The sequence below is a fragment of the Babylonia areolata genome, chromosome 16, assembly GCF_041734735.1.
Source record: "Babylonia areolata isolate BAREFJ2019XMU chromosome 16, ASM4173473v1, whole genome shotgun sequence".
NCBI lineage: Eukaryota > Metazoa > Mollusca > Gastropoda > Neogastropoda > Buccinidae > Babylonia > Babylonia areolata.
This window is the reverse complement of record NC_134891.1, coordinates 19201296-19213795: the sequence shown is the minus strand read 5'-3', so window position 1 is coordinate 19213795 and position 12500 is coordinate 19201296. Positions and strand designations below refer to the sequence as shown.

Here is a 12500-nt window from a genome sequence, read left to right as displayed (position 1 = left end):
GAGCAATATCCACAACAACAACAACAGCTACTACTACTACTACTACTACTACTACGGTCGTGGTTAGCAGCAGCTCTAACATTCCCTCCAATTTACGAGTGGGGATTTGCGCGTAGGATCGGTAATACCCTGCCATGCCATTCAGGCTTCCATACTCCGATTTCTGGGGGTGAACATGTTGGTTAATTAGGATAGTGATGCCACGAACAGCAGAACGCTGACGTGGACGACGGAACCTGTTGGGTCAGTGCCAGAGTTGGTGGCTGTGTGTAACGATGCACACTGGCCACCATCCATCACCTTGGCGAGGGCCAGCTGGGTTTTGGCAGGAACAGCAGCAGACCAATAACCCACCAGGTGCCAGCTGCATTGCTTGGTTCTAACTTGTTGACAGTTACACGTGACTAAATGCCTACGTTGACCGAACTACGTCATTGATCAGTTCCATACTGCACACAGTTAGTAGCGGGTTATGACCATACTAGGCTCTTCCGTCCGAGCAATGCAACTGGGTCCAGGAGTGGTGCCACCAGCTGTCAACAGTCCCAGAGCAATAACCACAAGGAGTAGTGCCACCAGCTGTCAACAGTCCCAGAGCAATAACCACCAGGAGTGATGCCACCAGCTGTCAACAGTCCCAGAGCAATAACCATCAGGAGTGATGCCACCAGCTGTCAACAGTCCCAGAGCAATAACCAGCAGGAGTGATGCCACCAGCTGTCAACAGTCCCAGAGCAATAACTACCAGGAGTGATGCCACCAGCTGTCAACAGTCCCAGAGCAATAACCACAAGGAGCGATGCCACCTACAGTCAACAGGCCCAAAGCAGTAACCACAAGGAGTTGTGCCACCAGCTGTCAACAGTCCCAGAGCAATAACCACAAGAAGTAGTGCCACCAGCTGTCAACAGTCCCAGAGCAATAACCACAAGGAGTTGTGCCACCAGCTGTCAACAGTCCCAGAGCAATAACCACAAGGAGTAGTGCCACCAGCTGTCAACAGTCCCAGAGCAATAACTACCAGGAGTGATGCCACCAGCTGTCAACAGTCCCAGAGCAATAACCACCAGGAGTAGTGCCACCAGCTGTCAACAGTCCCAGAGAAATAACCACAAGAAGTAGTGCCACCAGCTGTCAACAGTCCCAGAGCAATAACCACCAGGAGTAATGCCACCAGCTGTCAACAGTCCCAGAGCAATAACCACAAGGAGCGATGCCACCTACAGTCAACAGTCCCAGAGCAATAACTACCAGGATTGATGCCACCAGCTGTCAACAGTCCCAGAGCAATAACTACCAGGTGTGATGCCACCAGCTGTCAACAGTCCCAGAGCAATAACCACAAGGAGTAGTGCCACCAGCTGTCAATAGTCCCAGAGCAATAACCAGCAGGAGTGATGCCACCTACAGTCAACAGTCCCAGAGCAATAACTACCAGGAGTGATGCCACCAGCTGTCAACAGTCCCAGAGCAATAACCACAAGGAGTAGTGCCACCAGCTGTCAACAGTCCCAGAGCAATAACCACCAGGAGTAGTGCCACCAGCTGTCAACAGTCCCAGAGCAATAACCACCGGGAGTAGTGCCACCAGTTGTCAACAGTCCCAGAGCAATAACCACCGGGAGTAGTGCCACCAGCTGTCAACAGTCCCAGAGCAATAGCCACCAGGAGTAGTGCCACCAGTTGTCAACAGTCCCAGAGCAATAACCACAAGGAGTAGTGCCACCAGCTGTCAACAGTCCCAGAGCAATAACCAGCAGGAGTAATGCCACCAGCTGTCAACAGTCCCAGAGCAATAACCACAAGGAGTAGTGCCACCAGCTGTCAACAGTCCCAGAGCAATAACCACAAGAAGTAGTGCCACCAGCTGTCAACAGTCCCAGAGCAATAACTACCAGGTGTGATGCCACCTACAGTCAACAGTCCCAGAGCAATAACCACAAGGAGCGATGCCACCTACAGCCAACAGTCCCAGAGCAATAACTAGCAGGATTGATGCCACCAGCTGTCAAACGTCCCAGAGCAATAACTACCAGGTGTGATGCCACCTACAGTCAACAGTCCCAGAGCAATAACTAGCAGGATTGATGCCACCAGCTGTCAACAGTCCCAGAGCAATAACTACCAGGAGTGATGCCACCTACAGTCAACAGTCCCAGAGCAATAACCACAAGGAGTTGTGCCACCAGCTGTCAAAAGTCCCAGAGCAATAACTACCAGGTGTGATGCCACCAGCTGTCAACAGTCCCAGAGCAATAACTACCAGGTGTGATGCCACCAGCTGTCAACAGTCCCAGAGCAATAACTACCAGGTGTGATGCCACCAGCTGTCAACAGTCCCAGAGGGAAAGGTGGAAAAGAAGGAAGGAAGAGCATGGCGACAACACTGGTCCTTGCGCACATGGGAATCATGAAAAACTGTCTGAGTGGTGTGTGTGTGTGTGTGTGTGTGTGTGTGTGTGTGTGTGTGTGTGTGTGTGTGTGTGTGTCTGTGTGTGTCTGTGTCTGTGTGTGTGTCTGTGTGTCTGTGTCTGTATGTATGTGTGTGTTTGTGTCTGTCTGACTGTGTGCCTGTGTGTGTCTGTGTGCTGCCCCATCATCAACTCAGTTTCAGTGACCTCGGTACCATACCACTCCCCCGTTTCCCCATGACAGCCATGTCCATCCTCGTCATGTCCCCATGACAACCATATCCATCCTCGTCATGTCCCAATGACAACCATGTCCATCCTCGTCGTGTCCCCATGACAACCATACCCATCCTCGTCATGTCCCCATAACAACCATATCCATCCTCGTCGTGTCCCCATGACAACCGTATCCATCCTCGTCGTGTCCCCATGACAACCGTATCCGTCCTCGTCATGTCTCCATGACAACCATACCCATCCTCGTCATGTCCCCATGACAACCATATCCATCCTCGTCGTGTCCCCATGACAACCATATCCATCCTCGTCGTGTCCCCATGACAACCATATACCTCCTCGTCATGTCCCCATGACAACCATGTCCATCCTCGTCATGTCCCCATGACAACCATATCCATCCTCGTCGTGTCCCCATGACAACCATACCCATCCTCGTCATGTCCCCATACACATTCATACCCAGCCCCTTCGGCCGTCGTTTCCCAGAGCCGGTGTGATGCCTGACAACGACCCCTCCTCCAGGTTAACGTCCTGCAGTCATTCCACGTCAGGCGTGAACTGACTTCAGTGGGCCTTGTTGACGTAATGCCTTGCTGTCCTGTTGGCGTAATGACGTAACGCCTTGCTGTCTTGTTGGCGTATTGACGTAATGCCTTGTTATCTTGTTGACGTAATGACGTAATGCCTTGCTGCCTTGTTGGTGTAATGACGTAATGCCTTGCGGCCTTGTTGACGTAATGCCTTGCTGCCTTGTTGACGTAATGCCTTGCTGCCTTGTTGACTGGCTGATTAATTGACTTGCTGTGATGTTGATCTGTTGACTTGCATGCTGTCTGTGTATTGTTGACAGGAAGTGGACAAGGAGCCAGTGTTGGTGGGGGTGGGAGGCACGTGCGATGAACCGTTTCCATGGCGATACTGGAAGCAACGCCATTGGCTGAAAGCGGCGCTCGTGACGGTGGCACTCAGCGTCAGACACCTGGAGAAAATTATCCCCGGCTACAAACACTTTGAGCAGGGCTTCGTCAATGACTACACCGGTAAATATCGTTCTGTTCAAGAATGAAGTGCACTGTCTATTTCATTTTGTTGGTGTTTGACTTTTTATGCAGTGCAATGTCTATTTCATTTTGTTGGTGTTTGACGTTCTACGTAGCGTAATATTGGTGTTTGACGTTCTACGTAGTGTAATGTTGATGTTTGACGTTCTACGAAGTGTAATGTAGTGCTTTTGACCGCCTCCAGAAAAGAGTATGGAAAAACCACTCCTTGCGACTCTCCACAAAGATGCAAGTCTACCGAGCTGCTGTACTGTCAACACTGCTATATGGATCAGAGGCATGGGTGCTGTACTGTCAACACTGCTATATGGATCAGAGGCATGGGTGCTGTACCGGAAACAAACAAAGCGGCTGGAGCAGTTCATTCAGAGATGCCTTCGGCCTATCATGGGCATCAAGTGGAAGGACTACATAACGAACATAGAAGTCCTAGAAAGAGCTCAACTGCAAAGCATCGAGTCAATGCTCATGCTGAAACAACTTCACTGGGCAGGACACATCACCCGGATGCCTGACACTCGCATGCCGAAAGCAGTATTCTATGGGGAGTTGGTCCAAGGCAAACGCAATACAGGCGCACCACAGAAAAGATTCAAAGACCAACTGAAGAAGCAACTATACCAAGCGGACATCAACCCCAAGACATGGGAGCAGTCAGCATCAGATAGACGTAGCTGTAGATCTTCAACGCTCAGGGGAACCCAACACTTTGAGGAAACCAGACGACTGAACATCCAGGAGAAAAGGAGAAGGAAAGACCCAGGTCCACAGCCCAGCAACGCAGTCCAGATCTACACCTGCCCACAATGCCACAGACTCTGCAGATCACGGATTGGACTAATTAGTCATCAAAAGACATGCCGCCCATCCCTGGCGGGAACTTCCCTCTAATCTTCGCAAGCGAAGAACCAGCCATCAATGTTGATGTTTGACGTTCTACGTAGCGTAATGTTGCTGTTTGACGTTCTACGTAGTGTAATGTTGATGTTTGACTTTTTATTTTATTTTATTTTATTTTTTGTATACATTTATTTGCTTATTTATCATCATTGTTGTCCTTTTTATTTATTTATTTTATTTATCTATTTATTTATTTTCATTATTATTATTATTATTATTATTATTATTATTATTATTATTATTATTATTATTATTATTATTATTATTTATTTATTTATTTATTTATTTATTTATCTATTAATTATATTAGTTAGTTAGTTAGTTTAGTTTATTTTATATTATATTATTTTATTTTATTTTAGTTATTATTTTTTTCTCAAGGCCTGACAAAGCGCGTTGGGTTACGCTTCTGGTCAAGCATCTGCTTGGCAGATGTGGTGTAGCGATTATGGATTTGTCCGAACGCAGTGACGCCTCCTTGAGCTACTGAAACTGAAACTGATCTACGTAGTGTAATATTGATGTTTGACGTTCTACGTAGTACAGTGTAATGTTGATGTTTGACGTTCCACGTAGTGTAATGCTGATGTTTGACATTCTACGAAGTGTAATATTGATGTTTGATATTCTACGTAGTGTAATATTGATGTTTGACGTTCTACGTAGTGTAATGATGATGTTTGACGTTCTACGTAGTGTAATATTGATGTTTGACGTTCTACGAAGTGTAATATTGATGTTTGACGTTCTACGTAGTGTAATGTTGATGTTTGATGTTCTGCTGGAGCATGAAAGGCACGGTCCATTTCACATAAATGATGTTTATCGTTGTACTGAAGTATGGAATGCACTGTCCATTTCACGTTGTTGGTGTTAGACGTTCTGTGTAGTGTACTGTGCCTGTTCTTCTGATATCGCTTCAAGAGGGGCTGTGGTCTACAAGAATAAGCCATTTATCATCATCATCATCATCTTACTTCTCTCTCTTTCTCTGTTTATCTGTCTTCAATCCGTCCGTCTGACTTCCTCAATCGTCACCAAGATGTGTGTTGTTTCAGGAGCCTTTCATTTCAACATCTGGAGGTTTGGGGAGTGGGTGGATATTGTCGTCGATGATTACCTGCCCCTTCTGGATGGCAGCCATCTTTTCTGTGGCCCCATGGGAAGCACGCGCGAGCTGTGGGCCGCTCTGGTGGAGAAGGCTTATGCCAAGTGAGTGGTGAGGGGTGTGGGGTACTGTGGATAAGGCTTACCCCAAGTGGTGAGGAGTGTGGGGGTACTGTAGAGAAGGCTTACCCCATGTGGTGAGGAGTGTGGGGGTACTGTAGAGAAGGCTTACCCCAAGTGGTGAGGGGTGTGGGGGTACTGTAGAGAAGGCTTACCCCAAGTGGTGAAGGGTGTGGGGTACTATAGAGAAGGCTTACCCCAAGTGGTGAGCAGTGTGGGGGTACTATAGAGAAGGCTTAACCCAAGTTGTGAGGGGTGTGGGGGTACTATAGAGAAGGCTTACCCCAAGTGGTGAGCAGTGTGGGGGTACTATAGAGAAGGCTTAACCCAAGTTGTGAGGGGTGTGGGGGTACTGTAGAGAAGGCTTACCCCATGTGGTGAGGAGTGTGGGGGTACTGTAGAGAAGGCTTACCCCAAGTGGTGAGGGGTGTGGGGGTACTGTAGAGAAGGCTTACCCCAAGTGGTGAGGAGTGTGGGGGTACTGTAGAGAAGGCTTACCCCAAGTGGTGAGGGGTGTGGGGGTACTGTAGAGAAGGCTTACCCCAAGTGGTGAAGGGTGTGGGGTACTATAGAGAAGGCTTACCCCAAGTGGTGAGCAGTGTGGGGGTACTATAGAGAAGGCTTACCCCAAGTGGTGAGGGGTGTGGGGTACTGTAGAGAAGGCTTACCCCAAGTGGTGAAGGGTGTGGGGTACTGTAGAGAAGGCTTAACCCATGTGGTGAGGAGTGTGGGGGTACAAATGAGAAGGCTCACGCCAAGTGAGTGGTGAAGGGTTTGGGGCGTCTACGATAATCAGAGTAACAAAACCATCCACCTTCTCCTTTTTCTTCAGGTTCCTGTTTTCCTGGTTCTCGCCTACCCGCGCAGTTACTTTTCTTCATCATCTCCTTCCCCTCATCATTCTTCTTCATCATCTCCTTCCCCTCATCATTCTTCTTCATCATTTCCTTCCCCTCATCATTCTTCTTCATCATTTCCTTCCCCTCATCATTCTCATTCTTCTTCATCTCCTTCCCCTCATCATTATTCCTCATCTCCTTCCCCTCATCATTCTTCTTTATCATCTCCTTCCCCTCATCATTCTTTTTCATCATCATCTCCTTCCCCTCATCATTCTTCTTCTTCATCATCTCCTTCCCCTCATCATTCTTCTTCATCTCCTTCCCCTCATCATTTTTATTCTTCATCATCTCCTTCCCCTCATCATTCTTCTTTATCATCTCCTTCCCCTCATCATTCTTCATCATCTCCTTCCCCTCATCATTCTTCTTCATCATCTCCTTCCCCTCATCATCATTCTTCTTCATCATCTCCTTCCCCTCATCATTCTTCTTTATCATCTCCTTCCCCTCATCATTCTTCTTCATCATCTCCTTCCCCTCATCATTCTTCTTCTTCATCATCTCCTTCCCCTCATCATTCTTCTTCTTCTTCATCTCCTTCCCCTCATCATTTCTATTCTGCTTCATCTCCTTCCCCTCATCATTCTTCTTCTTCATCTCCTTCCCCTCATCATTCTTCTTCATCATCTACTTCACCTCATCATTCTTCTTCATCATCTACTTCACCTCATCATTCTTCTTCATCATCTCCTTCCCCTCATCATTCTTCTTCATCATCTCCTTCCCCTCATCATTCTTATTCTTCATCTCCTTCCCCTCATCATTCTTCATCATCTCCTTCCCCTCATCATTCTTCTTCATCATCTCATTCCCCTCATTATTCTTCTTCATCTCCTTCCCCTCATCATTCTTCTTCATCATCTCCTTCCCCTCATCATTCTTCTTCTTCATCTCCTTCCCCTCATCATTCTTCTTCATCATTTCCTTCCCCTCATCATTCTTCTTCATCATCTACTTCACCTCATCATTCTTCATCATCTCCTTCCCCTCATCATTCTTCTTCATCATCTACTTCCCCTCATCATTCTTCTTCTTCATCATCTACTTCACCTCATCATTCTTCATCATCATTTCCTTCCCCTCATCATTCTTTTTCATCATCTCCTTCCCCTCATCATTCTTCTTCATCATCTCCTTCCCCTCATCATTCCTCTTCATCATCTACTTCACCTCATCATTCTTCATCATCTTCCCCTCATCATTCTTCTTCATCATCTCCTTCCCCTCATCATTCTTCTTCATCATCTCCTTCCCCTCATCATTCTTCTTCATCATCTCCTTCCCCTCATCATTCTTCTTCATCATCTCCTTCCCCTCATCATTCTCATTCTTCTTCATCTCCTTCCCCTCATCATTCTTCCTCATCTCCTTCCCCTCATCATTCTTCTTTATCATCTCCTTCCCCTCATCATTCTTCTTCTTCATCATCTCCTTCCCCTCATCATTCTTCTTCTTCTTCATCTCCTTCCCCTCATCATTCTTCTTCTTCATCTCCTTCCTCTCATTCATTCGTATTCTTCTCATTCTCGTTCTTCCCCCCATTACCCTTCCTCCCCCCCTCCCTTCCCTCTTCCTCCATCCTATTTTTTTCCTCCATTTCCCTCTTCCGTCTCTCTCTCTCCCCGTCTTCTCTTCCTTCGTTTTCATCTTCCTCCCCACCTTCCTACTCTCCTTCTGTATCTTCTTCTTTTAAGTGTTGTGGTGGTTGTTATTGTTGTTGTTGATGTTCTTGTTGTTCTTGTTCTTGTTCTTGTTGTTGTTCTTCTTCTCCTGATCCTTCTCTTTCTCCTCCTCCTCAACGTTCCCCTTCTTCTCCTCCTCCTCCAGTTCTTCTTCTTATTCTCCTCTTCCTGCTGCTTCTCCTTTGTCCTCCTCAACACTCCCTCCTCCTCCACTTCCCCCTCCTCCTCCTCCTTCTTCTTCTTCTTCTTCTTCTCATTCTTCTTCTTCCTCCTCCTCATGGTACCGTCCCCTGCAGGTGCAAGCGGACCTACCAGTCCATAGAGTTTGGCCACACGCTGGACGCCATGACGGATCTGACGGGAGCTGTGTGTGAGTTCTTCACCCCAGACATACGACCTCCACGGAACCTCTTCCGCATCCTGGTCAAGTCCCACATGGCGCGTTCCCAAATGGTGTGCTGGCGGAACGACAAACGTCTGACCCCCACGGGGTTCTGTATGGACATCGGTCAGAAGGTGGGGGGAAGGGGCCCTGTCCGTTGTCTGAAAGGGAGAGGGAGAGTGGATGGGGGAGTGGGCGGGGAAAAGGGAGGGAGGCAGGGAAGTATAGGGTAGAAGGGTGAGAACTGGAAAGAGGGAGAGAGAGTTTGGTGATGGTGGAACGCAAGAACGCAAGAATTTCAATGTAAGGTCACCGACCTGCATACATTTTGGGTGCACGTGTTGCACACACATTTTAACTAAAATAAAATAGGAAGAACGAAAACAATCCACTTAATACACAGTGAGCTCACTGAGAACAAGTAAACTAAATGAAAAGCACAAGGCTGATATGTCTGTTTATGGCTGAAAGTGCTCTTCTCTCAGTCTTAATGGGTGATGGTGGAGAGAGGGAGAGAGAGTTGGGTGATGGTGGGGGAGAGGGAGAGAGTTGGGTGATGGTGGGGGAGAGGGAGGGAGAGTTGGGTGATTGTGGAGGAGAGGGAGAGAGAGTTGGGTGATGGTGGGGGAGAGGGAGGGAAAGTTGGGTGATGGTGGGGGAGAGGGAGGGAGAGTTGGGTGATGGTGGGGAGAGGGAAAGAGAGTTGGGTGATGGTGGGGGAGAGGGAGGGAGAGTTGGGTGATGGTGGGGGAGAGGGAGAGAAAGTTGGGTGATGGTGGGGGAGAGGGAGGGAGAGTTGGGTGATGGTGGGGGATAGGGAGGGAAAGTTGGGTGATGGTGGGGAGAGGGAGAGAAAGTTGGGTGATGGTGGGGAGAGGGAGAGAAAGTTGGGTGATGGTGGGGGAGAGGGAGGGAGAGTTGGGTGATGGTGGGGGATAGGGAGGGAGAGTTGGGTGATGGTGGAGAGAGGGAGATAGACGGGGAGAGAGAAGGAGGGAGAGAGACGGGGGAGAGAGGGAGAGAGATGGGGAGAGAGAGGGATGGGGGAAGATAAGGGAGGATAGAGAAGAGAGCGGAAGAGAGGAAAGAGATAGAGATTGAGAAGAAAGACAGAAATAGAGAGAAAGGCACACACACACATCGTGTGTGTGTGTGTGTGTGTGTGTGTGTGTGTGTGTGACAGAAACAAAAAATGTACAAAGTCAAAGAATATGGAACGCTATTTCCTGAGATTTACATTAATTTCTTCATCGCCACCACATTTCTCTCTCTCTCCCTCTCTCTCCCTATCTCTCCGTCTCTCTCTTTCTCTCTCTCCTGCTCTGTTTATACATTGTGGGCTCTATAAAGAGTGGAAATGTCTTGTTTGTTTGAATCCTCTTGGACGAATTTGACATGATAACGTTTCTTTCCTTATGTGTGTGTGTGTGTGTGTGTGTGTGTGTGTGTGTGTGTGTGTGTGTGTGTGTGTGTGTGTGTGTGTGTGTGTGTGTGTGTATGTGTGTATGCGTCTGTGTGTGTGTGTGTGTGTGTGTGTGTGTGTGTGTGTGAGTGCAGGAGGGCGGGGGTGAGCGCTACCTGCACGTGATCACGGCAGTGGGCAGGTTCCCCAGCACTGACGGCCGGCTGTTGGAGATGGTCCGCCTCAAGTGTGCCTTCCTCAGGGAGCCGCGCTGGATGGGCCGCTTCTCAGACAGGTGAGTGTGCCTGAGACAGGTCAGTGTTAGAGGTCAGTGTACCTGTGAGAGGTCAGTCTGCCTGTGTGAGGTCAGTCTACCTGTGATAGGTCAGTGTACCTTTTGATAGGTCAGTCTACCTGTGAGAGGTTTAGTGTGCCTGTGACAGGGCTTCTCCGAAAGGGTCAGTCTGCCTGTGAGAGGTCAGTGTACCTGTGAGAGGTCAGTCTACCTTTGACAGGTCAGTCTACCTTTTCATAGGTCAGTGTACCTTTGATAGGTAAGTGTGCCTATGACAGGCCTTCTCCGACAGCTCAGTGTACCTGTGATAGGTCAGTGTACGTTTAAGTAGGTCAGTCTGCCTATGATAGGTCAGTGTACCTGTGATAGGTCAGTGTATCTGTGATAAGTGAGTGTACCTTAGATAGGTCAGTGTACCCTTGATAGGTGAGTGTACCTGTGACAGGTCAGTCTACCTTTGTTAGGTGAGTGTGCCTTTGATAGGTCAGTCTACCTATGATACATTCAGTGTTCCTGTGATAGGTAAGTGTATCTTAGATAGGTCAGTGTACCTGTGATAGGTCAGTGTACCTTTGATAGGTGAGTGTACCTGTGACAGGTGAGTGTACCTTTGATAGGTGAGTGTACCTGTGACAGGTGAGTGTGCCTTTGATAGGTGAGTGTACCTTTGATACGTCAGTGTACCTGTGATAGTTCAGTGTACCTGTGATAGGCAACAGTACCTTTGATAGGTCAGTGTATCTTTGATAGGTAAGTGTATCTGTGATAGGTCAGTGCATCTTTGATAGGTCAGTGTACCTGTGATAGGTCAGTGTACCTGTGATAGGTCAGTGTACCTTTGATAGGTCAGTGTACCTGTGATAGGTCAGTGTATCTTTGATAGGTCAGTGTACCTGTGATAGGTCAGTGTATATTTGATAGGTCAGTGTACCTGTGATAGGTCTGTGTACTTGTGATAGGTAAGTGTATCTTCGATAGGTAAGTGTACCTGTGAGAGGTCAGTGTACCTGTGGTAGGTAAGTGTACCTTTGATAGATCAGTGTACCTGTGAGAGTTCAGTGTACCTGTGATAGGCAAGAGTACCTTTGGTAAGTAAGTGTACCTGTGACAGGATTTCTCCGATCGGATGTGACAGTGGTGATGTGACAGTGGTGGTAATGTGGTGATGTGGCAGTGGTGGTGTGACAGTGGTGGTGATGTGACAGTGGTGGTGATGTGACAGTGGTGATGTGATGATGTGACAGTGGTGGTGATGTGACAGTGGTGGCGATGTGGTGACGTGACAGTGGTGATGTGATGATGTGACAGTGGTGGTGATGTGACAGTGGTGATTTGACAGTGGTGATGTGACAGTGGTGGCGATGTGGTGATGTGACAGTGGTGATGTGACAGTGGTGGCGATGTGGTGATGTGACAGTGGTGATGTGACAGTGGTGGCGATGTGGTGATGTGACAGTGGTGGCGATGTGGTGACGTGACAGTGGTGATGCGACAGTGGTGATGTGACAGTGGTGATGTGGTGATGTGACAGTAGTGATGTGGCTATGTGACAGGGTTGGTGGTGTGGTGATGTGACAGTGGTTATGTGGCGATGTGACAGTAGTGATGTGGTGATGTGACAGTGGTTGTGATGTGGTAATGTGGCAGTGGTGATTATGTGGTGATGTGGCTATGTGACAGGGTTGGTGGTGTGGTGATGTGACAGTGGTTATGTGGCGATGTGACAGTAGTGATGTGGTGATGTGACAGTGGTGATGATGTGACAGTGGTGATGTGGTGATGTGACAGTGGTGATGTGGCTATGTGACAGTGGTGATGATGTGACAGTGGTGATGTGGTGATGTGACAGTGGTGATGATGTGGTGATGTGACAGGGGTGGTGATGTGGTGATGTGGTGATGTGACGCTGTGTGCAGAGACTACACGTCGTGGGAGTCCGTGAACCGTGACTTCATGCACCGCTTTCAGCCCGTCACCAAGAAAGACGACGATGAGTAC

At 48.2% G+C, this 12500-nt stretch overlaps 1 protein-coding gene across 1 annotated transcript in view; it reads left to right on the top strand.

The window, feature by feature from the left end:
- LOC143290903 (uncharacterized) overlaps positions 1 to 12500 on the top strand; it is a 51664-nt gene that overhangs the window by 24010 nt on the left and 15154 nt on the right. The window contains exons 3-7 of the mRNA XM_076600463.1: positions 3502 to 3691; positions 5671 to 5824; positions 8720 to 8939; positions 10363 to 10502; positions 12419 to 12500. The exon at positions 12419 to 12500 is cut by the window's right edge and continues 23 nt beyond it. Coding sequence (XP_076456578.1) covers positions 3502 to 3691; positions 5671 to 5824; positions 8720 to 8939; positions 10363 to 10502; positions 12419 to 12500 — 786 coding nt within the window. The remainder of the gene's footprint in view (positions 1 to 3501; positions 3692 to 5670; positions 5825 to 8719; positions 8940 to 10362; positions 10503 to 12418) is intronic.